The 27,423-nt window shown below is 51.0% G+C and overlaps 1 protein-coding gene across 1 annotated transcript; it reads right to left on the bottom strand.

Annotated features, from left to right (window-relative positions):
- Positions 1-205: 205 nt before the first annotated feature.
- Fbxl18 (F-box and leucine rich repeat protein 18) lies at positions 206-26,802 on the bottom strand. Its single transcript, XM_059249459.1, has 5 exons — positions 26,698-26,802; positions 19,835-20,050; positions 16,874-18,417; positions 7,832-8,050; positions 206-915 (listed from the first exon to the last, which is right to left on the bottom strand). Exons 2-5 carry the CDS (start codon positions 20,045-20,047, stop codon positions 759-761), a joined length of 2,133 nt encoding a protein of 710 aa, XP_059105442.1. The 5' UTR covers positions 20,048-20,050; positions 26,698-26,802; the 3' UTR covers positions 206-758.
- Positions 26,803-27,423: the final 621 nt, after the last annotated feature.

The raw sequence follows: 27,423 nt of genomic DNA, 5'->3' as shown, positions 1-27,423 counted from the left end.
TAACAAGGCCAGTGGTTGTGGACTTCCTAGGAAGCGTTCAGACCTCCACGGCACCTAGAGTTTGTAAGCAGAACTGTGGGGAAAAGTGACCCTTGTGAGCCAGAGGCCCAACTCCTCAGGCTCAGCTTGGGGATGATGTCATCCCACATCCCAGGGGACCCTCTGGCACAGGTATCATTGGGCTGAAAACATCCCAGAGACATCATTTGGTTAAACATTTTCTTTTTCTTTGTGGTGGGGATGGAACCCAGGGCCTCACACACAACAGGCGAGTGTTCTGCCATTGGGCCATGCCCTAAATGTGTCTCAGTAGGAAAAGGAGCCACAGGCTCAGAGATGTCATTGTGGGTATTTCACAGTGAGAACCCAGCCCACCCTGACCCCATGTGGATACAGTCACATTACTGAACTCAACTGTAGATGACCATGGACAAAGGGACAGAGGGACAGTCCTCATGTTGAAGTAAGCAGGTGGATTGGGGCCTGCAGCCCACAAAGCCCCTGGGACTGTGGCCAGGCCCTGAAGGCTCTCACATCCATGGCCTACCTGATCACTTGTCACTGAGCCAAGTACTCCTGAGAGCAAGTGAGAGGAAACCCAAGGGGACTGGGGTAAATGTCTCAGAACAACTGGAAACTCTTTCTTCCCATCACAAAACAAGGACCTACTGTCCGCTGGCTTCTTGGACCCTTGTGGAGACTCAGACAGAAAGAGTCTCTGCTAACAAGAGTGGCGGGGCTGGGGCCAGGCAACCCTCTCACCACCACAGGTTCGGTGGCTCCTCAGCCACTCTGCTTTTAAACAAGGTGATCTCGTCCAGGTGCACCATGGGGACATCTCGGATGACATCTGTCAGGCCCTCGTGGAGCAGGGGGAAGATGACGACGTTCAATGCGGGCCTCTCAGCCTGGAAACTGAACCAGAGATCAGCCATTAACAGGGGACGCTGGTCAGAAGGTAAAGTGCTCGGGGAGCCACAGGAGACCCTGGGTTCAGTCTCCAGCACACATACTTCTGATTCTACTTCAGTCATCAGAGTCCTAGAGCCAGAAAGTAGAGAGGAGGGAACTGGGGCTGGGGCTGGGGCTGGGGCTGGACAGTCAGTGTATAACACAGATGGAACATCTGTCTGGAACATGAAGGGTTCAAGAACAGAGAGTAGTGATGAGTACACACATTGAAAACAGTGATGAGGCCGGGCAGTGGTGGTACATGCCTTTAATCCCAGCACTCAGGAGGCAGAGCCAGGCAGATCTATTTGAGTTCGAGGCCAGCCTGGCCTACAGAGCAAGATCCAAGACAGGCACCAAAACTACACAGAGAAACCCTGTCTCAAAAAAACAAAACAAAACAAAACAAAACAAAACAAAACAAAAAAAAAAAAAAAAAAAAACAGTGATGGGCTGGAGAGATGGCTCAGGAGTTCAGAGCACTGGCTGCAGCTAGGTGGTGGTGGTGCATGCTTTTAATCCCAGTGCTCAGGAGGCAATGGCAGGTGGATCTCTGTGAGTTTGAGGCCAGCCTGGTCTACAGAGTGATTCCCAGGACAGCCAGGACTAGACAGAGAAACCTTGTCCAAGAACCCAGGTTCAGTTCCCAACACCCAAATGGTGGCTCACAGCTGTCTATAACTCCAGTCCCAGGAGATCCAACACCATCTTCTGACCTCTACAGGCACCACACACACACGATGCACAGACATACATGAAGGCAAAACACTTATGCACATAAAATAAATAAATAAATCTAAAGGGAAAAGAGGAAACAGTTACTGCCAGGCTGGGTATGCTCAGTGGGTAGAGTGCCTGCCTAGTATCCCTGAAGCCCTGGGTTCGGCCCCCAGCACTCCATTAAACAGGTATATTTTTGTAGCCCCACTACTCAGGAGATGGAGGCTGGGGGTCAGAGGTTCAGGTCATCCTCAGCTACATACTAGGTTTGATGCCAACCTGGGCTACAAAAAACCCTGTTTCAAAATAAAAAACAAGCCAGGCGTGGTGACACATACATTTAATCCCAGCACTCGGGAGGCAGAGGCAGGGGATCAAGAGCAAAACTCACTTGGGGTGAGATGAGGGGCAGGGGCAGCCAAATGCTCCGCTTGGCCTGATGGTCAAGTCACTTCTCTGCCCACAGAGCTCCTGTCAGCAAGAGCCCCAAAGCTGGAAACACCTCACTCCACTGTTCTTAAACATTCCCTTGCACTGTTCCCATAGGAGACATCAGAAAAGGCGGGGTGCAGACCAAAGCTGGGAAGGGCTCAGGGTAGATGGCGCTGTACCCACACAACCTAAACACCCTCAAACCAGCACTGGCTGACCGGAGCAGCAATGTGACCTGACTCTGTACTCATCTGGAAAACTGGAGGCTCTGGGGGACTGCAAATGGCTCAGTGGTTACTGACACTGGCTGTCCTTGCAGAGGACCTGAGTTGGATTCCCAGCATTCACATGGCAGTGCACAACCATCTGTAACTGCGGTTCTAGGGGGATTCAGCACCCTCTACTGGTCTCTGCAGGTAAGTGGACCCACACAGACATACACAGATACACAAGCACATAAAGATAAAAACAACTGGAGGCTCTGGAATAGAAATAGAACCCCCAGGTCACATCACCTTTGGCTCCACACTCAGATGACAGACTACCAACTGAAACACCAGACAACACTTTCGCATCTGAAATAGCCTGTGGCCCCAGTCAGACACCTCATGTCCCTCATTGACCCCTACATGCTGCCAATGCTACAGTGGGCCCAGGCACCTTGGCCATCTTCTCCAGGCCTCACAGTTCACAGTTCCTGGCTCCTGAGCATGCTCCATGGAGCTAGAACTTAGTAGTCACTTGCTCAGTATCCAGGCCACAGTTCTCCCAACCGAGACAGCCAAGGTAGACCCATGTGGCCAGCTTGCCAAGTGGGAACATCCCAACAGCCATCTCTAGAGCTATCATGGAGCAGTGTTGAGGCACGCAGCTTCCCAGACTCCAACTGCCTCGTACAGAAGATGTGAAGGCTACAAAGCAGTGCAAAGCCCATTCTTTTTTCTTTTCTTTTTTTCTCCCCAAGACAGGGTTTCTCTGGGTAGCCCTGGCTGCACTGGAACTCACTCTACAGACAAGGCTGGCCTGAAACTCAGAGATCCGCCTGCCTCTGCCTCCTAGGCGTGCGCCATCCACCATGGCCAGTTTTTTTTTTTTTTTTTTTTAAGTTTTTGAGACAGAATTTCCCATTTCATGTTTCCCAGGTTGGCCTCATACTTGCTATGCAGTTAAGGGTGACCTTGAATTTCGGATTCTCCTGACACTATCTTCCAAGTGCTGGGATTATAAACCACTATGTCCACTTCGTACCATGCTGGGACGGAACCTAGGTCTCTGTGCATGCTAGCCAAGCACTACACCAACCGAACCACATCCCCGGTCCCTAATCCATTCTTGAAAACTGACACGTTCTCAGTGTTGGCCAGACTTAAGCAATCTCCTGTTCCACCTGAAAACATTCTCTCCTCTGCACGTCTGCAGACCAGACGCAGACCTGACGCAGACCGAGCCATTTTCCTGGCATGGAGAGTCACATCTGTATATTCAGCCTTGAGCATGGCCCCTGGGGCTGCCATAGGCCAGAGCTTGCCAGAACGCAGCAGCAGAGGACAAGTTGGTAACTATGGTTCTGGCAAGCTGGAAACTTACGGAAGAATGCCCCGTGTCTACATGGGACACAGTAGGGGCTGGGGCAGCCAGTTGGCCTCCCAGGGCTATATGCCCCAACATACGGCAACAGGCCACAAACACACTTTAAGACTCCATGTGAGGCCAACTGGGCCTCAAGAGAGAGTGGCATGGCTACCACAGTGGGCAGCAGACCTCTGTCACACCAGCCGGAGAGGAACTGGAGAACAGTGCCTCCCACTTAGGTTTGGGATTCCTGCATCTTTAGGATGGAGGCTGCATGACCCTAGCACAGGCCTCTGGGCTTATAGATGTCAGGTCTGCATGCTCCAGGGAAGCAGTGGCTCTGCCCCAGCCTTCACTGGCTTGGCTATTGGCTGTGGTTGTGCCAGGGGCTATCATGCATGCTCCTGAGCTTGGGCTCTGATGCAGAGAAGAGGCAGGACCTGGAAAAATCCTACACAGGATTTAAGCCAGCATGCCTGGGCCATGTGGAGGCACTATGAAGAGCCTACAGTGGGCAGAATGTGAGGAGGGAAGTCGGGATGCCAATCTCAAAACCACTGGGAAGACGGCACTGGGTGGGATAGCAGGTAATAGTGCCTACATCACAGCCCACCCAGGGAGGGCACGGAGCTGATCTATCACCAAAAGGTCCCAGTTGAGCCTGGAAGATACGACTCACGAGAGACAAAGTGGGAGAAGCTCACTTAGGGTCTCGGGACTGGTGAGACATGTGCAGACTAGACCTCAGCCATGCCACAGTGACCAGCCCTCACTGGAAACCAAGAGACCAGGTGACACAGGGTCCCCCCGTCTCCAGGGCTAATAAGGAACAGGTCTGAGGAGGAGAGCCCAGGGAAGCAGGGACTTACGGGGCCTCCTTGCTTGCCAGGTCTGAGAAATGGCAGTGAGAAAGAGGAGTACAAGATGGGCTCAGCAGATGGCCATATGCCAGGGCCCAGACCCTGATGCCACAGTGCTGCAGGGAGACACCAGTTAGCAAGGTGGCCACACACAGAACTGGCCAGTACAAGTTTCTAGGAATGACAGGAATATGGACAGAGGCAGGGACGGTGCTGAACAGGTGTGTGTGCCTGAGGCCAGGAGTGGAAGGTCTGGGGTACTGGTAGGAACTCGGATAAGCTGGGCAGACACACTCCTCTGCTCATCATCCTGGGAGACCACAAGTCCCCAGGGTCCACCAGGAATTTCTGTCACTGAGTCTGGTCCCCAGACACTAAATTCATACAGGGGCAAAGAGGTCCACATAGGGGAGGGACATGCAGAGGAACATAATCCAACACCCAGGGGGCTGCACGGTGCAAAGGGTGAGAAAAGGAGCCGGCAAGGCAGGGCACGCCTGTCGTTCCAGCACTGGGGAGGTTAAGATGTCAATCCCCAGAACGGCACCAGACGCATGAAATACCATGGGACATGGCTCAGCTACAGATATACACAGGCCCCGGCACAGCATACATCTAATGTGGCAGCATATGCTTGTGATACCAAAACTTGAGAAGTAGAAAGGGGAGGATCAGAAGGGTAAGGTTATCCTTCACTCCGTTAGAGGTTAGCCTGGGATACATGAGACCTTATTAAAAAAAAAAAAAAAAAAATGAGACCTTATTTAAAAAAAAAAAAAAAAAAAAGACATGGGACACAAAACATGGAGAACAAGTGAAGTCCATGACACTGTGTGTGACATTAGACACAGAGGCAACCTAAATCCAGTTGCTTCCTGTGAGGTGGGGGGAATCCAAAACCAAACCCCCAAACATGAAGAGCCTGAGTTGCAGTCTTTGCATCAAAAACAAAGACAGCCAACACAGGAAGGTGAGAAAGAAGCAACTGCCCAGGGACCTGAGGCACGCAAGCAGCCCAGCATGGGGACAGACACAAAGGGTGACCCTGGAAAGAACTATTATTTCCCTAATTACAGTAGCAGGGAAGAAGACCCTCCCCGCTGTGCACTAAGGGGGTCACTAAGCATGCAGCAGCTGGGAGGGGGTGCTCAGTGCTTCCCTGAGCTATCTAGGCAACAGAAGAAGAGCATTGGGGGTTACTCCATGTGGCTGAAGCAGGAAATTTAAGGCCAGCCTGGGCTACCCCAAAAGTGATGTGGCGTGCCTATAATCTCAGCACTTAGGAGATGGAGGCAGGAGGGTGAGAAGCTGAATGTCACCCTCAGCTCCACAGTGAGCTCAAAGCCAGCCTGGGCTACAAAAACCCTGTCTAAAGAGTTCTTAAACTAAACAGACAACAAAAGCATCAGGAAAGAGGGCGGCCGCCCTGCTTTTCACGAACACCCTGGGCACCGAGCAGCTGGCCACTGAGAACAACACTGCCACCTGCTGGACCACGGCAGCAGAGCACCCTGCAAACTGGGCCTGGATCAGGACTCAGCACTTACCCTGAAGGGCTTCTCACACCAGCCGGACAGCTCCCTCTCCCTTGATTGACATTTTCTTAAGACAGGGTCTCATGTAGCCCAGGCTAGCCTCAAACTCACTATTTGGCAGAGGATGACCTGAATCCTACCCCACCAGCTAAGTGCTGAGATTACTAGCATGTGCCAGTACATCTGCAGTACTATAGAGATTGAGAAATACTTATTTATTTAGGTTCATGTGTATATGTGAGCCCACATATGTTTATGTGCACCACATGTATACAGGTGCCTGAGTGGCCAGGAGAGGCCACGAGGTACCCTGGAACTAGTGTTACAGGCAGCTGCAGGTGTGAGCCACCTGATCTGGTGGTGCGTCCTCTGCAGGAGCAGTAAGCACTCTTAACTACTGAGTTAACTTACTTAACTACTCTCTAGCCCTATGCTGCAAGAACTGATCCCTGGGTTTGCTGCCTGCTAGGCAAGCATTCTACCAACTGAGCTAAACTCTCAGTCTCTTACTTTTTTTTTTTTTTTTTTTTGTTTTTTGTTTTTCGAGACAGGGTTTCTCTGTGTAGCTTTGCGCCTCTCCTGGAACTCACTTGGTAGCCTAGGCTGGCCTCGAACTCACAGAGATCCGCCTGGCTCTGCCTCCCGAGTGCTGGGATTAAAGGCGTGCGCCACCACCGCCCAGCTCTCTTACTTGTTTTTTAAAATGGTCTTGTTGTATAGCCCAAGCTGGCCTTGAACTCACTATGTAGCCCAGGCTGACCCAAACTCCCTATTCCGCCTCAGCCTTCTGAGTGCTGGGATTCCAAGTTTGTAGCATCAAGCCTAGCTTCTTTCTCCCTTCTAAGGTGCAGTTCTGTCCTGCATGCTGCCAACTGGCTCCAGGGCTTCCTGTCTCAGCTCCCTCATCTGTAAGCTGTAGTTAATACACTCATTCCTCAGGACACCTGTGTCAGGAGAGCTAATGCCTGAAAGCTGTCCTCTCACCTCTACACACATGTTGTAGCAGGCACACCTGTCCCCCAAACACACACAAAATAAATAAATGTACAAATGTAATACAAAATTTAAGTACTGACAGTCCATTCTGGTACCTGATAAAATGACCAAAAACATGGATAAACCAGGGGAGCCAGGAGCAGGTCTTTCCCATGGTGGCATTTCAGCAAGCAGAACAAAGGGAAGACAGAAAACAAAACCATCAGCAATGATCAGGGACTGTGCTTGTGCCCCCAAAGTCCTCGTGCTGAAACCCTAACTCCTGACATGCTGCTAGCCAAAGGGATGAGATCTCAGCTCTCCAGAGGCAGAGGCAGAAGGAGCCACAAGTTCAAGGCAATCTGGTCTGCACAGTGAGATCCAACTTAGCCTGGGATACAGAGAGACCCTGTCTCAATAACAAAAGGTGATGCTTTGGGAGGTCTGAAGGCAAAGCCTTCACAATGATGAGGTCAGGATCAAGAAGTCCCTCCCGGGCCCACATGAGACACAGTGAACTAAGATTTTGGCTTCTAGAACCCAGGATAAACTCTGTAGCTGAGGCTAGCCCTCAACTCCCAGGATCCTTGTATCTCAGCCTTCCAAGTGGCTGAGACCAGAGGCTGAGTTCCCTGCAGGAGGCCAGGCCCTCTGATCATGCTGCTGGGATCTGGTACTCCATCTCCCCAAAGTTGCAACTGGGCTGAGGACACTGGGTCCTCGGGACACTGGTACCATCCAAGACCTCCCAGCCACCAAAAGACCATGGCAGACCATGCTACTCACCTCCGGAGGAGCGACTGCTGCAGGCTCTTGCAGGTGATGAGGGATTCTCCAGTGAACATGTGACACACGACAACATGCAGGCAACGGGCCATAAAGGCCAGCACGGCATCCGGCTGCAGTGTGCCACTTCGAGACACCAGGCACAGGCGCTGCAGAGATGAACACTGGCCCAGTGCCTGGAAGAACTGTGCATTGGCATTGAAATAGGGCTGCTCCAGCCTGCGGAGAGAGGGGTGTGAGTGCCAGGGACTTGGATCTCCCAAGGAGATCTTGACTCCAAGGATGAGAAGCGGCTAGTCACTGTCTACAGACCGTGCCAGCATGCACTGGCTCAAGGCCATCTGCCTTCCTTCCTCAGGATGCTCTCCCACCCCCATACTGTCACACCTGCTGGCCTTAGGACTCAGAGACAGATCAGCTGATGAAGGCAGGAGAAAGTAGGGGTCCAGCAGGCCAGAGTGGGTGGGGAAGGGGCAGAAAAGGAAGAAAGCCCCTCAGAGCTGCTTTGAGGTCAGCATCTTATCAGCTCAGAGCACAAGCCCCACCACACAGGCTCCAAGGAAGGATCACTGTTGTTTTCAGACACAATGAACAGACCTCTTTAGGCCATGGAGGTGGCCATGCTGCCTTTCCCCTTCACCAAGGACACCAGTCACCTACACTGTCTGTAGAGTCCCAAGTGACACGCATTCACATTGGAATTTTGACTCCCTCCACCCTTTTTAATTAAAAAGATATTTATTTATTTATATTTTATACATATGTGTGTGAATTCCTGCACGTATGTGCATTATGTGTGTGCCTTGTACCCAAGGAGGGCAGAAGGGGCATCAGATCCCCTAGAAATGGAGTTACCAATGGTTGTAAGCCACTTGTTTCTGGGAACTGATTCCAGGTCCTCTGCAAGAGTACTATATGCTCTTAACCACTGAGCCACTTTTCCATGGCCCCACCCTTTTTCTTATTCACTTTTGTTAGTGTGATGTCACAGACTGAACTCAGGCCCTTAAGCATGGCTCAACCACTGAGCTACAACCCTAGCCTTTCACATATTTTTTCTATTTTTAATTGATTTTTCCCCCCTCAAGACAGGGTTTCTCTGTGTAGTCCTGGCTGGCCTGGAACTCGCTCTGTAGACCAGGCTGGCCTCCAATTCAGAGATCCACCTGCCTCTGCCTCTCAAGTGCTGCCATTAAAAGTGTGCAGCACCACCACCACCACTGCCACCACCGCCGCCGCCTGGCTTTTCGCAGTGCTAGGAATTCCTCCACTGAACCATACTCTCAGCCCTTTAGTTTTTAATCTTGTTTTTATTCTTGCAAAATTTTGCATATGCCTATCATGTATATTAGTCATTTTCTCCCCTCAATTTATATTTTGAGACAGGATCTCACTGTTACCAAGGATAGCTTTGAATTCAGTGGTCCTCCTGCCTCAGCTTCCCAAGTGCTTCTTGGGTCTGAAAGTGGCAGGAAGGAGGGGTTCAGGGCCCCTGGAAACCTTGGAGTTCCCAGCATCAGCCTGTGTGTGTGTGTGTGTGTGTGTGTGTGTGTGTGTGTGTATGTCTGTGTGTCCTCCCCCTCCCCAATGCTTTCAACAGCAGGGGATGGAATCCCAGTGCCAGGCAACAGCTGTCACCTCCACCACTAGATGGCGGCATGGACTTTCACTGCAGGCCCAGGTGTCTCTAGGCCAACTGAGTTACAGTGGCAATGTGTCCTCTACATACTTTTAAACCGTTTCCAACTAGACAGGCACTTACAGAACCCTGCCCTGAAAGAAATCACGCCACAGTGTTCAGCCTGGCGTGAATATAATATCTCTCTTACTCTCCAACTGTGGGACCAGTGAGCCCTGACCCCCTCCCCTGTACACAAGGCTGGCCAGCACCCAGGATGGCTGGGAAACTGACCTAATGGAGGTGCCATCTGAGGGTAGACAGGGAACAAGGACATGGGATCCACCCAGATCAGACCTCATCCTAACTCTGACCCTTCTCAACTGGCTCAAACTACCAGCCATCAAGGATCAGACCTCTCCTTGCCATTCAGCTCTCTGGGGTGACTATACCCATCCCCTCTGGCTCAGGAGGCTGATTTGCACTCTTAGCCAGCAGGATGAGGGAGAATGAGAGCTCAAAGTTGTTCCTGAGACTGTGCCAGGCCTGGCTCAAGTGGTTCTCTTGCTTCCGCCCAGGCAGCCTAGGGTGACTCAGGGTAATACCCCGCCTCCAGTCGTGGGAAAGGTGGCACCCTTTTCTGCCTGACACGTGATCCTCTCACCATAGAGGTGTGCCCCAAACCCACAGGCAGAACAACCTGTCCCTGTGGTACCTCCACCCCACAGGGAGCCAGGCTGGTACAAGCTCAGGTTCATGGCAGGCTGCAGTGGAGGTGGTAGCAGGTGAGCCTGGGATTCCCGGGACTGCCATCAGAAGACTCCCCCAGAAAATGCAGGTGTCCCTACAGCCCCCACAGCCATAGAAAGCAACTCCTGAGGAAACAAAGCCTCCGGAGCCTACAGCTAGCTCCTGCCACCTGCTGCGCCATCTCTTTGCTCGCCCGCCTCAGAAGGCAGTGATCCAGAGGAATGGGGCCATTTGGCTGTTCTGGAAGCCTGTGTTTGTTCAGAACAGGCAGTACCTCACACAGCTGACGGTTCTGTGGCTGTGGGCACAGGCTGGAGCCTGGGTAGAGATGCCACTATGAACCGTGATCAAACTCTTGGGGAGCTTACAAGACAAATTTAACCCCAGTCCTACAGGCCTCCCATGATGCACACATGGTCCTAACTCTGGAGAGGATGCCAGGTCCCAGGGACAAACCAATACAATAGCCCAGGCTGGCTTGGAATACACAATCCTCTGAATCAGCCTCCCTGCACAACAGGTGTATACCACCACACCTACTGCAAAAACACAAGGTTTGAATGGACCCATGGGAAAAAAAAAAAAACAAAAAACCACTGTCAGCAAGACAGAAAAATCTGGAAAAAGACCTTGGCTCTGAAAGAGTCCAAGTCTCACCTGGTACCCTTGAATTCAGAAAATGGTCCCAATCACAAGAAGTAATCAACAGCAGTGGCCCAGCAGAGGGGTTATCCATCAAATGTATTCTCTGATCCATCTTGTCTTTCTTTCTTTTTTTTCCCTTGAGACAGTCTCATGTAGCTCAGGCTGGCCCAAACTATGTAGCTAAGGATGACTTTGAACCTCTGACCCTCCTCCCTCTGCCCACCTCCCAATGCTGGTTGTGCAGGTGTGTGTCACCACACCCAGTTTGTATGGTACTGAGGATGAAACCCAAGACTTTGTTGACTGAGCTGCATCCCCAGCCTGTACCTGTGATACATTTGCCGTTCCGGCAAACAATGATCATGCACTAACTGGCTTCAGGAAGGATCAGGGGTGTAACAAAACAGGCACAGGAAGACACAAGTGTGAGAGACACCACAAAGGAAGCAGTGAGGAAATGGAAGGCCTGGTGACTACAGGGAGTGACAGATGCAGCCAAGGAGGAAGGCGCCCATCTGTGCGCCTGGGAAAGGCGAAAGGCAGATGTGGGAGAGGAAGGAGGGGTGGCTGCTGTAAGAGCACTTTCCCACTACAGCTACAAAGTTTTCTCTTAAGGAAGAGGGGAACTCAAGGCTTATATCAACTTTGTCTTGTTTTTGTTGTTGTCAAAACAGGGTCTGTGTAACCCAGGCTGGCTTCAAATTCACAATAGAGCCAAGGAGGAGCTTGAACTCCTGCCTCCACCTCCTGAGTGCTGAGGTGACAGATAGGCATGCAGTCACAACATCTGGTTCTTTTTTTTTTTAGTGTGTGTGGGGGTGCTGTTGCTTTTGAATACAGGTCTCATTCTAGCTCAGGCTGACCTTGAACTCAAGGCAATCCTCCTGCCTTAGCCTCCTGAGTTGGGGGATTTTAGCCATATGCCACCACAATCAACTGACTGGGACCCCTAAACTAGGGGAGTAAGAAAGCCCACAGACAGTTTCCCAAAGCAAGTATAGCCAGAAGGCACAGGACCCATACACATGGACACCCAAGCATGGACACCAGCTCTGTCACAGAGACCACCTCCTGAGCTGTAGGACTGTTCAGCTGAGATCAAGCTGGAGCAGCAGGGCAGGTGACCAGAAAAGACAGAGGCTTCAGACCCAGACAGCCTTAGCATGGCTCTGTTCCAAGGAGGACAGGAAGCAGAGCTCACAGCCTGGCTAAGCAGCTCTGGAAGGTTCTGGGCCATGAGCAACACAGGACCTGCTCACTTCCTGTCACACTCAAGCTAGGAGAGGATTGAGAGGCAAAGGATACGCCCTGTCCTCCCTTATGGATCCTGAGACCAAGCAAAGCTCTGGCTTAGATTGATAGGTGAAAGGCTTCCTGCTTCAGATTTGACATCAGCATCCATGGATATTGTGGGAGAAAGGTCAGCTTTGTGCCTGGCCCTCAGCACAGCTCCTGTGCTGGCTAGTTTTAGGTCAACTTGAAACAAGCTAGAGTCATCTGACAGGAGGGAACCTCAATTGAGAAAAGGCTTCCATAAGGTTGGGCTATAAGCAGATAAACCTGTAGGGCATTTTTTCATTTTTGGGTTTTTTTTGTTTTGTTTTGTTTTGTTTTGCTTTTCAAAACAGGGTTTCTCTGTGTAGTTTTGGTGCCTGTCCTGGTCCTGGATCTCGCTCTGTAGACCAGGCTGGCCTCAAACTCAGAGATCCGCCTGGCTCTGCCTCCCGAGTGCTGGGATTAAAGGCGTGTACCACTGCCGCCCAGCTGCAGAGCATTTTTTTCAAAATTAGTGATTAATGTGGGAGGGCCCAGACCACTGTCAGTGGTGCCATCCCTGAGCTGCTGGTCCTGGGTTCTGTAAGAAAGGAGCAAGCCAGTAAGCAGCACCCCTCCATGGCCTCTGTATCATCTCCTGCCTCCAGGTTTCTGCCCTATTTGAGTTCCTGTCCTGACAGGGATGTAGAAGTATAAGCCAAATAACCCTTTTCTCTTTAAGTTGCTTTTGGTCATGGTGTTTCATCACAGCACTAGCAACCCTAAGACAGGTACCAAAGAAGCAGTAATTGTACTAGAGACAGCCACGTACAAATCCCTTTAGGCTAAGATATGACTTTGTGGCCCCAATGTTGCCTCCACCCACCCATCAACAGCTATGGACTGGTGGAGTCCTTAAGTCCTGCCCCTTCTTGCCTGCCCAGAGGCAGGGACTTCATTACATGGTGTGTCCTGCATAAACCTAGTATGATGGAGCACCCTATAACCCCAGCACTTGAGAGGCAAAGGCAGGACAATCAGCAGTTCTAGTCATCCTCAGCTACACAGAAAGTATGTTTAGGACACATGAGACTAGGACACATGAGACCCTTTCCCAGAAGGAGAAAAGGAATGCTTACAATTGAAGAATGATAGGGCACTCCTGTGATCCCAGACGTTCTGGAGGTTGAGGTAGGAGGATCAGGAGTTAAAGGTCTTCCAAAATGACAACAGTGAGCTCAAAACAAGCCTAAACAACTTGTTTAAAACACGGTAAAACGAGAGCTGGAGACAGAGCTCCATGGTGGAGTGTGTCTGGAATATGCAAGGCTCTCACTGATCATGGGGGTATATGCCAATAATTCCAGATGGAGTGAGACCATAGTTAGAGACTATCCTGGGCTAGATGAACCTATCTAGAACCTATCTCAAAAATCCAAGGCATAGTGACTCACATCTTTAATCCTAGCACTTGGGAAGCAGAAGCAGAAAGATCTCTGAGTTTGAGGCCAGCCTGAACAACAGAGAGCTCTAGGACAGCCAGGACTACACAGAGAAACCCTCTCTCAAAAGCACAAATAAAAAGAACCAAAAATCCAAAGACTAGGAGGTGTGGCTCAGTGGTAGAGCACCTGCCTAGAATCCCTCAGTAAGGGGCTGGGATGTGGCTCAGTGTTAAAGTCCCTGCCTAGAATGCCCCAGTAAGGGGCTGGGAGTGTGGCTCATTGTTAGAGCCCCTGCTTAGAATTCCCCAGTGAGGGGCTGGGGTATGGCTCAGTGGTAGAGGAACAAGACCTTCGTTCCATGTTCTATCCGCAGCACAAGAGAACCTTTTTTTTTTTTTTTTTTTTTGAGACAGGGTTTCTCTGTGTAGTTTTGGTGCCTGTCCTGGATGTCGCTCTGTAGACCAGGCTGGCCTCGAACTCACAGAGATACAGAGATACACCTGGCTCTGCCCCCGAGTGCTGGGATTAAAGGCATGTGCCACCACCACCCGGAGAACCTTTTTTTTATGTAGGGTCTCACTAATTAGCCCTGCTTGGCCTGGAACTTACTATGTAGACCAAACTGCCCTCAAACTTGCCTCTGCCTCCTGAGTAGTGCTGGGATATAATAGAACTTTTATCCTTTAAATATTGGATGATGACAAAAATACCCTTTACTTCACAGAGTGTTTCAGCATGAATCCACTCCACAGCTGGCTCTGGAAACACCTGGAAGTTTTGTACTAGGAGTTTAACCCCTCAGAGTCTTGAGCATGCTAAGTAAGTACTCTACCACTGAGCTATACCCTCAATCCTTACTTAAAGATTTCAAGACAGGGTCTTGCTAAGTCACCCAGGCTGGGCTCAGACTCACTCTCAGGGACAATGGCCTATGTTTTCTATTTCCTCCCACGTTTCAGGATGGGTCCTGCTATCCTCCTCAAGGCCACCACTCCCAAAAGTCTGAGTTTACCCTGAGATGATCTGTCTCCCATCTTGCCTGCTCTTGTCTCCACCACCAGCAGCAGCAGCTTCCAGCAGAAGCTCTTCAGCACTCCTCTGCCTGGCCCTCCTGCCCCATCTCTCTCTCCCACCCTCCTCCAGGAGCCTGGCTGCTCTGCATCAAGGAGGTTTGAATACACTGTCATCTCTCTGTGCTTATGCTTTTGGCTTTGGTGAGAAAGGGTCTTGCTAATATAAGCTGCCCTGGAACTCAGCCTGTTTTCCTGCCTCCACCTTCTGGATGTTGGGATGCCAGGACTACATGCTTGCACTCAATGAACATTTCTAGAACCCCAAGGCTTGTGTGCACATGCTATCAGACATCTCTTCCACCTTAGTTAAAGACCCTAGCCAACTGCAACACACACGCCAAGAATTACTGTGAGGGTGCTTGGGAGACAGCTCAACTGGTAATAGTGCTTGCTAGTGGGCTGGAGATACGGCTCAGTGGTTAAAAGCACTGGATGTTCTTCCAATAGGACCCAGGTTCAATACCCAGCACCCACACGGCACCTCACAACTGTTTGTAACTCCAGTTCCAAGGAACCTGACATCCTGACACCAATGCACATAAAATAAATTATATAAAAAAGGAGTGCTTGCTAGCAAACATTAGAAACTGAGTTCAACTGGGTAGTGGTGGCGCACGCCTTTAATCCCAGCACTTGGAAGGCAGAGGCAAGTGGATCTCTTTGAGTTTGAGGCCAGCCTGGTCTACAGAGTGAGTTCCAGGAAAGGCGCAAAGCTACACAGAGAAACCCTGTCTCAAAAAAAAAAAAAAAAAAAAAAAACACACACACACACACACACACACACACACACAAATGGGGGGTATGGGAGTGGGAGAAACGGGACACAGCACTGGAGAGATGGCTCAGTGGTTAGGGACACTGGCTGCTGTTTCCAGAGGACCCAGGTTCGGTTCCCAGTACCCACACCTTCTGTAACTCTAGTTCCAGGTGATCCAACATGCTTTTCTGGCCTCCACAGGCACTGTACATATGTGGTGCCACAAACATGCATACAGGCAAAACACACACATATAAAAATAAAAGTAAACAAATCTAAAACAAATGTTTTTAAGACCATAAGGTTGTTAATGAAGTAGCACTATGTGGAATACATGAAGCAAGGACTAAGTAAGTTTGAGAAGTGAATAAGATGAGATGCTAAGCTCAGGATCCTCAGGATCGCTGCCTCCCACACCTCCCATAGTTCTGCTTAACTACCATGACCCTAGTTTCCTGAGGCCATTCACTGCAGACACTGGGGCCCCTCCTGCCTTTAATCTCCAGGATAGGCCTGTGTTGGCTCTGAGCTCCACCTTAACAGGCAGATTGCACATGCAAACCCTAGAAGCCTCAGAGAAGCCTGAGGTAGTCTACTCTTCACCCCTCAGGTCCTCAGGCCCTCACAACCTCAGCCCCTCACCTCAGGCCCTCAGCCCCTCACAACCTCAGCTCCTTACCTCAGGTCCTCAGCCCCTCACCTCAGGCCCTCAGCCCCTCACAACCTCAGCCCCTCACCTCAGGCCCTCAGCCCCTCACCTCACAACCTCAGCCCCTCACCTCACAACCTCAGCCCCTCATCTCAGGCCCTCAGCCCCTCACCTCAGGCCCTCAGCCCCTCACAACCTCAGCCCCTCACCTCAGGCCCTCAGCCCCTCACCTCACAACCTCAGCCCCTCACCTCACAACCTCAGCCCCTCACAACCTCAGCTCCTTACCTCAGGTCCTCAGCCCCTCACCTCAGGCCCTCAGGCCCTCAGCCCCTCACAACCTCAGCCCCTCACCTCAGGTCCTCAGCCCCTCACCTCAGGCCCTCAGGCCCTCAGCCCCTCACAACCTCAGCCCCTCACCTCAGGCCCTCAGCCCCTCACAACCTCAGCTCCTTACCTCAGGCCCTCAGCCCCTCACCTCAGGCCCTCAGCCCCTCACCTCAGACCCTCAGCCCATCACCTCAGGCCCTCAGCCCCTCACCTCAGGCCCTCAGCCCCTCACCTCAGGCCCTCAGCCCCTCACCTCAGACCCTCAGCCCATCACCTCAGGCCCTCAGCCCCTCACCTCAGGCCCTCAGCCCCTCACCTCAGGCCCTCAGTCCCTCACCTCAGGCCCTCAGCCCCTCACCTCAGGCCCTCAGTCCCTCACTTCAGGCCCTCAGCCCCTCACAACCTCAGCCCCTCACCTCAGGCCCTCAGCCCCTCACTTCAGGCCCTCAGGCCCTCATCTCAGGCCCTCAGCCCCTCACCTCAGGCCCTCAGGCCCTCACCTCAGGCCCTCAGCCCCTCACCTCAGGTCCTTTAGCCGCTTGCAGTGCTTCAGCATGTCGGCAAGAGCAGGCATGTACACCACCTTCCCCATCATGCCCAGGTTGGCCAGCGACAGAGACTGCAGCTGCTGGCACTGTAGGCCAATGCTCACTAGTCCAGAGCCTGTCAGCATGCCTGGCAGTTGGGCTAGTGTCAGGTGCCGCAGGAAGGCCAGCTGGCCGATGGCAGCCACCTCTGAGTCCCCCACATTCTGTGCCCGGCTGCAGGGCGGGAGGGAGTTGCGGATGGCAGGCTCATTGCGGGGCATGGCTGAGGAGAAATTGGACCCAATCAGTTCCAGATGCTCCAGAAAAGGGAGCTTCTTCAGCAGAGACCAGAACACAGAGGCAGGCTGGGGGGCTGACTGGCCCAGGAAAGGGTTGGGACAGGTCTGCACCCCAATGCGCACCTTCTTGCCAAAGCCACGGGGCACCGCATGCATAGCTGGCGGGGCAGGCGCACGGTCAGGCCTGGGTGCTGAATCAGCCACAGAGCAGACAGGCAGGGAAAGGGAACGCAGGTGGCAGAGCCGGGCCAGGAGCTGGCAGAGGTGGCGGCCCAGGCCGTCGGAGCTGTGGTGGTGGGCAGCTGAGAGATTGAGGTGGTGCAGGTTACAGCAGGACTCCACCAGCGTCTCCAGGATGCTGCTGTCAATGTCATCCTCTGCCTTACGGAGCAATGAGTCCGCAGACAGGCAATGCACACAGCCACTGAGGTTGAGGCTGGCCAGGCTGCTCAGGTCCTTCCCCCCATTGATGACCCGCTGGATCAGGTGACCGCCTGACAGTGTACACCGGCTAAAGCTGAAGTAGAAGGGATTGTTGAATTTCATATGCTGGAGGAGGGTGGAGCCATTCAGCCATGACTTGGGCAGTTGCAGGGCATCCAGGGCCACGTTGCGGGCCATGGAGTCCAGCAGGTTCTTGGTGGCCCCACTCTCTGCGAAGCTGCCAGGGACGGAGATGAGAAAGGCATGCAGGTTCTCGGGAGTACGGTCACTAAGCACAGCGAGGTAGAGCCGCACCACCTCCTGGTTGATGTAGCCCGGAGCCAGGCGTGCATAGAAGACACGCAGGTTCTGGTAATGGGGCACGTTGCTCTGGCCCACCATGAGCTGGCCTGAGAGGACAGCACCCTCACGTGTGCGGTCCAGGATCTCAAAGTAGAGCAGCAGCTTCTGCAGGCTGGCACAGCAGGGCACCACACCATAGGATGGTGTGAAAAGTGTCTGCTTGAGCTCCCGTACGCGGCTCAGCGTGGCCTTGCACTCGCTGCTCAGCTGGCTGGCATCGAAGCCAGGGCTCACATCGATGGCCAGCGAGCGCAGGTGCTGCAGGGCTGAAAGCACCTTGGACAGCCGAAGGGAGGTGAGGTGGCAGCCAGACAGGTTCACCTTCACCAGGCTGTGACATCGGGCCACATGCTCAATGGTAGAGCCAGACAACCAATAGCAGCCTGCCATGTTCAGGTGCTGGATCTCCCGGCCAATCTCCTTCACCAGCTGCCTCACCTTATCCTCACTGGCCTGCAGGATGGGGACAGGGCAGGAGAAACAGGTGTCCATGGCTACTCCCCACTCCTGCTCTGAGAAAAGCTACCTGCCTTTTCTCTCCCATATGCCTATCACTGCCAACAGGGAAGAGACCCCGTGCCCAGGAAGAAAAAGCAGAAAGATGTCCGCTACCCAGGCCTGGTGGTACATGCCTATCATCTCAACACCTGAGAGGTCGAGGGAGGATCATTACAAGTTTAACACCTGTCTGGACTACAGAGTTCCAGGCTAGCCTGGGGTACACAGCAAGACTCTAGTTTCAAAAAGAAAAATAGTTGCTTGCTAAAAGCTATAACTGGGGAAGGAGAGATGGTTGAGTGATATGTGCTGCTCTTTCAGAAGGCCTGAGTACAGTTCCCAGCACCCACATCAGGTGGATCACAACTGCCTGTAATTCCATCTCCAGGGGAATTTGATAACTTTGGTCTCCGTGGGCAAAGGCACTCACATGGGTACACACATACATTTAAAAATAACTAATTTTACCGGGCAATGGTGGTGCGTGCCTTTAATCCCAGCACTCAGGAGGCAGAGATAGGTGGATCTTTGTGAGTTGGAGGCCAGCCTGGTCTACAAAGCGAGTTCCAGCACAGCCAGGGCTGTTACACAAAGAAACCCTGTCTTGGGGGGGGGGGGGGAAAAACTAATTTTTTTAAAACTATGTATTTTTTTGTTTTCTCTCTCTCTCTCTAAACTGTTGCTGTATTTTTGCAGGGGAGGGGAGGGTTTGAAACAGGATTTCTCTGTATAGCCCTGACTGTCCTGGAACTTACTGTGTAGACCAGGCTGGCCTCAAACTTACAGATCTATTTGCCTCAGCTCCTGAGTGCTGGAATTATAGACATATGCTATCAGGCACACCTATCTGGGTTTTTTTTTTTTTTAATTTGTTTTTGTTTGAGACAAGGGCTTATTAAACTGGTCTGAGCTATGATCACCCTGCCTCGGCCTCCTGAGTGCTGGGACTACACGTGTAGCCTACCGCAATGGGCTTGTGTCTCGGGTCAATCAGAGACTTACGCCCTGAGCAACAGAGGGCAGCCCTTTGGCAGCAACGTCCACCGTGCCGCCCACTGTGCCGCTTCACAAGGACCTTCTACAATCTGTCCTGTGGTACAGTAACTCATCCTAGGGTGCCTATGGAGAAGGAGGCCTCCCGCTGACCCCTGCATCTGGGGCCTAGGCTCCCTCCCTCCCAGAACTACATCCACAGGCTCTATGCCCTCCTCCATGGCACACATCACCTCCCCTTTTCTATCCTGGCTCTGTCACTATATCCTAATGTGTGACTGTTCCCGGGTACACAGTTTTCTGTACAAACATCCTTACCACCAGCCCCCATAGGCTGGCACCTAGTTCGATCCTGGCTTCCCACCCACACCTGCCTCACCTGGTAGTCCTTCTGTAGCAGCACAGTATGCACCAGGCTCTTGTCCAGGCACAGGGCCGAGAGCTTCCGGCAGGTATGCCGCACATTGAGAACCAGGTCTGTACTGGGGACATGGCTCAGGATATGCAGGAGAATCTCATCTGAGAAGCCCAGCAGGTGGGTGTCACCCGCTGCCTCTGCAGCTGTGGGGGCAGCATCATCATCGCTGGACATGTCCTAGAAGTTAGGGACAGCAGGGGGAGGGGGTGGATCAGTCATTAGATGCTAGCTAGACAAGCAAAAGGACCTGAGTTTGGACCCCAGCACCCACATAAAAACCTGAGAAAGGTAGCACGTGTCTGGAATCCCAACACTAGGGATTCACAAACAGGAGATTCCCACCCTGCCCCCACAGCAGAAAAACTTGACCAACTCTTCACTGAAGGGTGAAGAACAGAGTTCCCAGAATCCCCTTAGAACTACAAACCAGGAGACAAGGTGATAAAGAACCTCTGATGGTCACCTTCAGCCAACTCCCAAATGTTCTGGCTTTTCCTAGGTGTTAAAACAGCTTGCTATATAGCCCAGGCTGGCTTTGAACATGGTGCTGGCAATATACCTATGTACCAACACTACTGGCTCCCGACAATCACTTCTACTCTCTTTCCTTCCTTCCTTTTTGACAGTGTCTCATGTAGCCCAAAGTGACTACAAACTGGCCAAGGATGACCTTGGACTCCTGATCATCCTGTCTCTACCTCCCAAGTGCTAGGATCACAAGAATGCACCACGAGACCAAGTCTCGTCATTGCTAGGAATAGAACCCAGGGCTTCATGCATGCTAGACAAGCACTCTAGCCAAGCCACATTTCAGCCCTCTTCAGTCTTTGCCAGTGACCAGCATGCAGTGCATACAGGCCCCTGAACCACAGCCTACCCTCCTGCCCCTCTGCCTCCAGGCACAGCTACCCGAACAGGAGCAGACTTTACACAAGACACTCAGGAATTTTAACAGGTACATGCAGTACTGAATTTTCCCTCTTCTTTTTACATTTCTATATGTAATACTGTGTGTGAGAGAGAGAGAGTTGGTGAACAAGTTCCCGTGTTAAGTCAGAGAAGGGTAGGAGATGGAGAGAGAGTATGTGTGTGTTGGTGCACAAGTGCCTGTGGAAGTTAGAGAAGGGTAGGAGAGGGAGAGATTGAGTGTGTGTTGGTGCACAAGTGCCTGTGGAAGTCAGATGACAATTGGTAAAGTTGTGGAAGTTGGTTCTCTCGTCCACCATGTAGGTCTCATAGAACTAAGGTTGTCATGGCTGGAGAGAGGGCTCCAAGGTTACAAGTGCACACTGTTCTTGCAAAGGGCAGTTCCCAACACCCATGTTGGGTGTCTCTTGACTGCCTGTAACTTCAGTTCCAGGGAATCTGATGGTTTCTGTGGGCAACTGCACTCACATGTATATACCACAAAACAGACTCACAAATATACATCATCATCATATCATCATATCATCATAGCCAAGTGGAGATGGCACATGCCTTTAATCCCAGCACTCAGGAGGCAGAGCCAGGTGGATCTCTTAAGTTTGAGGCCAGCCTGGTCTACAGAGCAAGTTCCAGGACAGCCAGGGATACACAGAGAAACCCTGTCTCAAAAAAAGAAAGAAAAAAAAAAAGAAAAGAAAAGAAAAAAAGACACCATAGCCTGGGTCTGGAGCATGACCCCAGTTGCCACCTTTGGGGCTCCCCATACTCAGGGTGGGCATTTGGTGAAGGGCCCTGGGTGACACACCTTTTGTTGTTTTCTGGTCTCACTATGGAGCTGGCAGGCCTGGAACTCCCCATGGTCTAACCTCAGCTTCCTGAGTGCTAGGATTACAAGTGTGCACCAGCACTCCTATCTTGCAGAAGGGTGTGGTGATATATTGTGTACCCTAATAAACTTTGCCTGAAGATCAAAAGACAGAATGAGCCACTAGATTAAACATAGAGGTCAGGCAGTGGTGGCACACACCTTTAATCCCAGCACTTGAGATCTCATGCCTTTACTTGGGAAGCACTCACACCTTTAATCTCGGAAGTGATATGGCAGGGCAGAGAACGGTATATAAGATGTGGGGAGACAGAAACTAAAGGCTTCTCGGCTGAAGCTTTTTCGGCTGGAGCCTTTCAGGTGAGGATTCAGAGGATTCGTGGAATTGACAAGGTGAGACATGGCAGTGGCTTGTTCCTTTGTCTCTCTGATCTTTCAGCATTTACCCCAATATCTAGCTCTGGGTTTTTTATTAAAAGGCCTTTTAATAAATTCAATTAATAGATTTAAATAACATTGTTTACACATGTGTGTATGTATGTATGTGTGTGTGTGTGTGTGTGTGTGTTGTGCTGTTGTTGTGTGTGTGATGTTGTTATGTATGTATCCACATATATGTGATGGTGTGAGTGTGTATATGGAAGCTAAGGTGGACAAGGACTGTCTTCCTAAGTCTTTATCATATTTTTCTAGAGCTCATCTAGACAGGCCAGCCAGCAAGCCCCAGGGATCCAACTGTCTCTGCTCCACTAACATGGGATTAGACCCACAGACATCCACCACCCTGCTTTGCTTTTTCTGTGGGCTAGAGATGCAGACTCAGGTCCACATCTACACAGCAAGCACTTTACTGACTAAGTCACCTCCCTAGATCAAGGATTATTTTTTACTACCTAAGAGGGAAAAAAAGCACAGAACTAGGCTAACTTGCCTCCAAAGGACAGCAACTCTATGCCATGTCCACCCTTCCTTCAGACACCAGGCTCTAGCCAGGATTTACTTGTGGCAACTTAACCGGAATATAACTGGCTTAGAACTATGACACTCCAAAGCTGGCTAGGGAATTTGAAAAGTTAAGCATGGTGGTGCACTTCTGTAATCCTACAGGCATAGGTGCACACACACATGCAAACACAGAAAAACAGAGAAAAAGAAAAAAATACTTGAAAAAAATTTTAAAAAGGTTCAGATGCCAAGATGTGGCCTCATGGTTCACTAGGCTGACTTAGGCACTGCCCCTGGGATACACTGATTCTATATGCTTACAAATGGCTCCTTCTCCATCTGAGCCCAAAGCTCTGTTCTCAACTCCAGCCCCAGCCAATCTCTTCTTCACTAGATCCTGCATTGTCTCAGAGCAAAAAAATGAGGCCGTAAGTTAAGAATTACCCCATGCATCTGTATGATGGCACACACCTGTAATTCTAACACCCAGGAGGATGAGGCAGGATTATAAAGTAAAGGCCAGCTTTGACAACATCCATCCCAACAAAAATCAAAAAGGAAAGAGAAAAGAAGAACTACCCTTGGGCTGGAGAGATGATTCAGAGGTTAAGAGCACTGGCCGTTCTTCCAGAGGTCCTGAGTTCAATTCCTAACAACCACATGGTGGCTCACAACCATCTATGAGATCCGGTGCCCTCAGAACATTATACACAATCAATAAATAAATCTTTTTTTTTTCCAGGGCTGAGGACCAAACCCAGGGCCTTGTGCTTGCTAGGCAGGCACTCTACCACTGAGCTAAATCCCCAACCCCAATAAATAAATCTTAAAGTTTAAAAAAAAAAAAAAAATACCCTTCAGGCTTCCAACAACCTCTTCTCTCCTGAGTTCTCCTTCCAACCTGGATTTCAGTGCTGGGTTGGTCAGCATGACCTTGAACTGACAGTCTCTCTTGTTCTTTGGGGAGATGGCTTAGTAGTGAGGAGTTTGCCACACAAGCATGAGCACCTGAGTTTGGATCCCTGGCACCCTTGTAAAAGACCCGGAGAGGCCAGGTGGTGGTAGTGTATGCCTTTAATCCCAATACTTGGGAGGCAGAGGCAGGTGGATCTTCAAATTTGGATCTTCGAGTTCAGTGATTCGAGTTCGAGACCAGTGAGTTCCAGGACAGCCAGGGCCACACAGAGACCCTGTGCCTTGAAAAACAAACCAACCAAAAATGTCGACATGCAGCTGTAATCCTAGTACTGGGGAGGCAGACACAGAAGGACCCCTGAAGATGCCTGGACAGATAGCCTAACTCAATCAGTGAGGTTCAGAGATTTTGTCTCAAAAGTGTAAGGTGGAGGAGGTGGAAAGATGATGGCTCAGCTGTTAAGAGCACTGGCTGCTCTTATAGAGGACCCAGGTTCAGTTCCCAGCACCCACGTGATGGCTGACAATTACTTATAACTCTGTTTTCAGGGGATCCAACACCTTCTTCTGATTTCTGTGAGCGCTGCATGCACACACGGTACATAAACATGCATGCAAGCAGGCAAACACTCATACACATTTAAAAAAAAAAAGGTGCTGGGTGTGGTGGCACATATCTTTAATCCGAGCACTTGGGAGGCAGAGGCAGGAGGATCTCTATGAGTTAAAGGCCAACCATAATCTATATGAGACCCTGCCTCAAAAATAATTAAAGTCAGGCGATAGAGGCATATACTTTTAATCTCAGCACTTGGGAGACAGAGACACCAGCCTGGTCTACAAACTGAGTTCTAGGAGACCTTTTGTTACACAGAGAAACCAAATTAATAATAATAATTAATTAATTAATTTACTTAGTATTTATTTTTGGTTTTTTGAGACAAGATTTTGCTGTGTAACAAAGGATTTCTTGAAACTCCCTTTGTAGACCAGGCTGGCCTCAAATTTACAGAAATCTGGCGGTCTCTGCCTCCTGGAATTAAAGGCATGCACCACCACTCCTGGCTTTAAAAAAGAAATTTTTTTAAGGTAGAGACTGACTCTGGAAGACACCCAACATTGACCTCTGGCATCCAGAGGTGTGGCCTCCACAAGCACCCACACACATGCACAGACAGACAGACAGACACACACACACACACACACACACACACACACACACACACACAAATAAGCCAGACACGGTTGTGTGGATCTATTGTCCCTGCTACTTAGAAGGCTCAGGCAGGAAGATGGCTTGAACCTGTAAGTTTGACAGCAACCCAGGCAACACAGGAAGATCTAATTTCAATGGCTCAAACCTTACTGGCTGGTTGTACTGCCCACTCAAGGAAGGGAGGGGCTTCTGAGTCAGAACTCCATAGGACCACATGACCAGACATGCCTAATTCCTAACCCATACAACTCCTCGAGAGCTGCTAACACAGCAGTGCTCCCCTAGAATTCTTCTTGCTGGAAGCAAGCGTTATAGCACTCTCCTTTCTCACTCCTCTCTCATTAATCTGCAGCTGGACCACACACTCTTCCCTGTCAATTGAGGAGACACTTCTGGGCCCTGTTTCCTTCAAAAGAGAAGCATCCAACAGACCCCAGCCATGTTCCATCTACTCTGGAAAACACTTGAAAGTCTCCCTGGATAAATACAAGGTAACTCCTAAGACTTAAAAGTGTGCCCAAAGACCAGCAAGATGGCTAAGTGAGCAAAAGAGCTTTGCCACGCAAACCTGATGACCAAGTTCAAATCCTGGAACCCACATAAAATGCTGGATGCACCGGCCCACTTCTGCCATGCCAGCACTGCTACAGCAAGACAGGAGGAGGAGACAGGAGGATCAGGAAGAAGCTCAGAAGCCAGCTACTCTGGAGCATGCACCATGGTGGAAACAACACAGGGGAAGGCAGAAGATGGAAAAAAGGTTAGAGGCGACTACTGCAGTTTCAGAGGACCTGAGTTTGGTTCCCAGCACCCACATCAGAGGGGCTGACAACCACCTATAACTCCACCTCCAGGTGCATGAGATCCTTCTGGCCTCTTCGGGTATTTGCACTCATGTAACCTTACCCACACAGTTATACGTTCGTACACAGAATTAAAAATAAGTAATTGAAGCCGGGCGCTGGCGGCGCACACCTTTAATCCCAGCACTTGGGAGGCAGAGGCAGGAGGATCTCTGTGAATTCGAGGCCAGCCTGGGCTACAGAGTGAGTTCTAGGAAAGGCGCAAAGCTACACAGAGAAAAACCCTGTCTCGAAAACCAAAAAAAAAAAAAAAAAAAGTAATTGAAACAAAGTGAAATGCAAGAACCAACTCCTGAAAGTGGTCCTCTGAACTCCACATGCATGCCATGCCATGAACATGCCGGTACTCATACATACACACTAATATAATAAAGTGTACCCACAGGCGGGAGTCCTAAGAAAGAACAAATATAAACTCAGATGGGCAGGCAGCAACAGGGAAGTAGCCAGATCCTCCACCCTTCCCCCATACTACTGTCTGCAAAAATACTGTACACCCATATAACCGGACTTAGTGAGATTCTCCAGCGGACCTAGATCAGAGAACTTTGGGGTCAGACCTAAGCCCTATCACCCTTCCCCACACCACAACCAGGCTCCAGAAAGAAGTGGACTGCACTTATGCTGACAGAAAAAAAAGGAGGGGGGGGGGGCTGGGGATGTGGCTGAGTTGGTAGAGTGCTTGCCTAGCATGCACGAAGCCCTGGGTTCCATTCTCAGCTTGGCATAAAACCCCGCGTAGTGATGCACATCTATAATCCCAGATTACAGAGGCTAAAACAGTAGAATTGCTGTAAGTTCACGACTAGCCTGGGCTGCACACCGAGTTCCAGGCAAGTCTGAGCTACAGAGTAAAACAAACAAAACAGGAGCAGAAGGGGCAACGTCCCGGAGCTGCGACAGCTGAGCCAACGTACAGGGAGATGGGGGAAGGCCTAGAAATTCAGCAGGCCACGCGAAAAGGTCCATACTGACCATCCGGATTGTGAGCCTGGAAACGATGGGGACATAAGAAGGGAGGGCCTGGGAGAAGGGTAGGAGAGGGCAAGGATGGGCCTCGGAGCAAGGCCAGGGTCGGGTGGGAGCACCGAGGGGTCCCCAGCCGCCGGGGCGGGAGAGGGGCCGGTCGTACCTCTCCGGAGCTGGCCGCCGGAGCTGCAGCCTCGCAGTCCACCAGCCTGCCAGGGCAGGGATGCTCGAAGCCGGCACCGCCACAGCTCCACAGAAACCCCGGTAAGGGGCGTGGCTGCGCCTCACTTTCGGCGCCCCTCCACACGTACTTCCGCTGGCGCCCGGATGGACAGGGTGTTGCCGCCATATTGGGTGTGGCATAAATACTATCAGGACTGAAAGGCACCCAGAAGGTCACAAATGGCTGGTCACTAAACTACGTCGTTAGTCTCCTGCTGTCACTCCAACTCGCTTCTAGCTTGTAGCCTTTGCATTTGCCCTCTGCGCAGCACACTGCGCTCCAAGCCACCTGTCAGAGCACTCAGGCATCCTCCATAACCATAGCAACCTTCAGGCACACACGCTCCTGATCATGACCCTCATTTGTGTTAGAACTCTCAGTAGCTCTTTGCACCATCCGACTTTACTATACCTTTTTTTCGTTTGTTTTGAGACAAGTTCTCAAGTGTAGACCTGGCTGTCCTGGAATTAGACCAGGACCTATGTAGACCAGGCTGGCCTGAAAGTCAGAGATCCTCCTGCCTCTACCTCCCCTCTGTGCCTAGGCCACTATATATATAAATTTTTATTTTTACTTTTTACCACTACTGAGGACTGAACCTCATTCATGTTAAGTAAGTGCTCTGCCAGTACCTGTCCCCCATAACTAAGCAGAGGCTCTGACCAA

Source organism: Peromyscus eremicus, chromosome 23 (genome assembly GCF_949786415.1).
Source record: "Peromyscus eremicus chromosome 23, PerEre_H2_v1, whole genome shotgun sequence".
Lineage (NCBI taxonomy): Eukaryota > Metazoa > Chordata > Mammalia > Rodentia > Cricetidae > Peromyscus > Peromyscus eremicus.
This window is presented reverse-complemented; position numbering and strand designations above follow the sequence as displayed.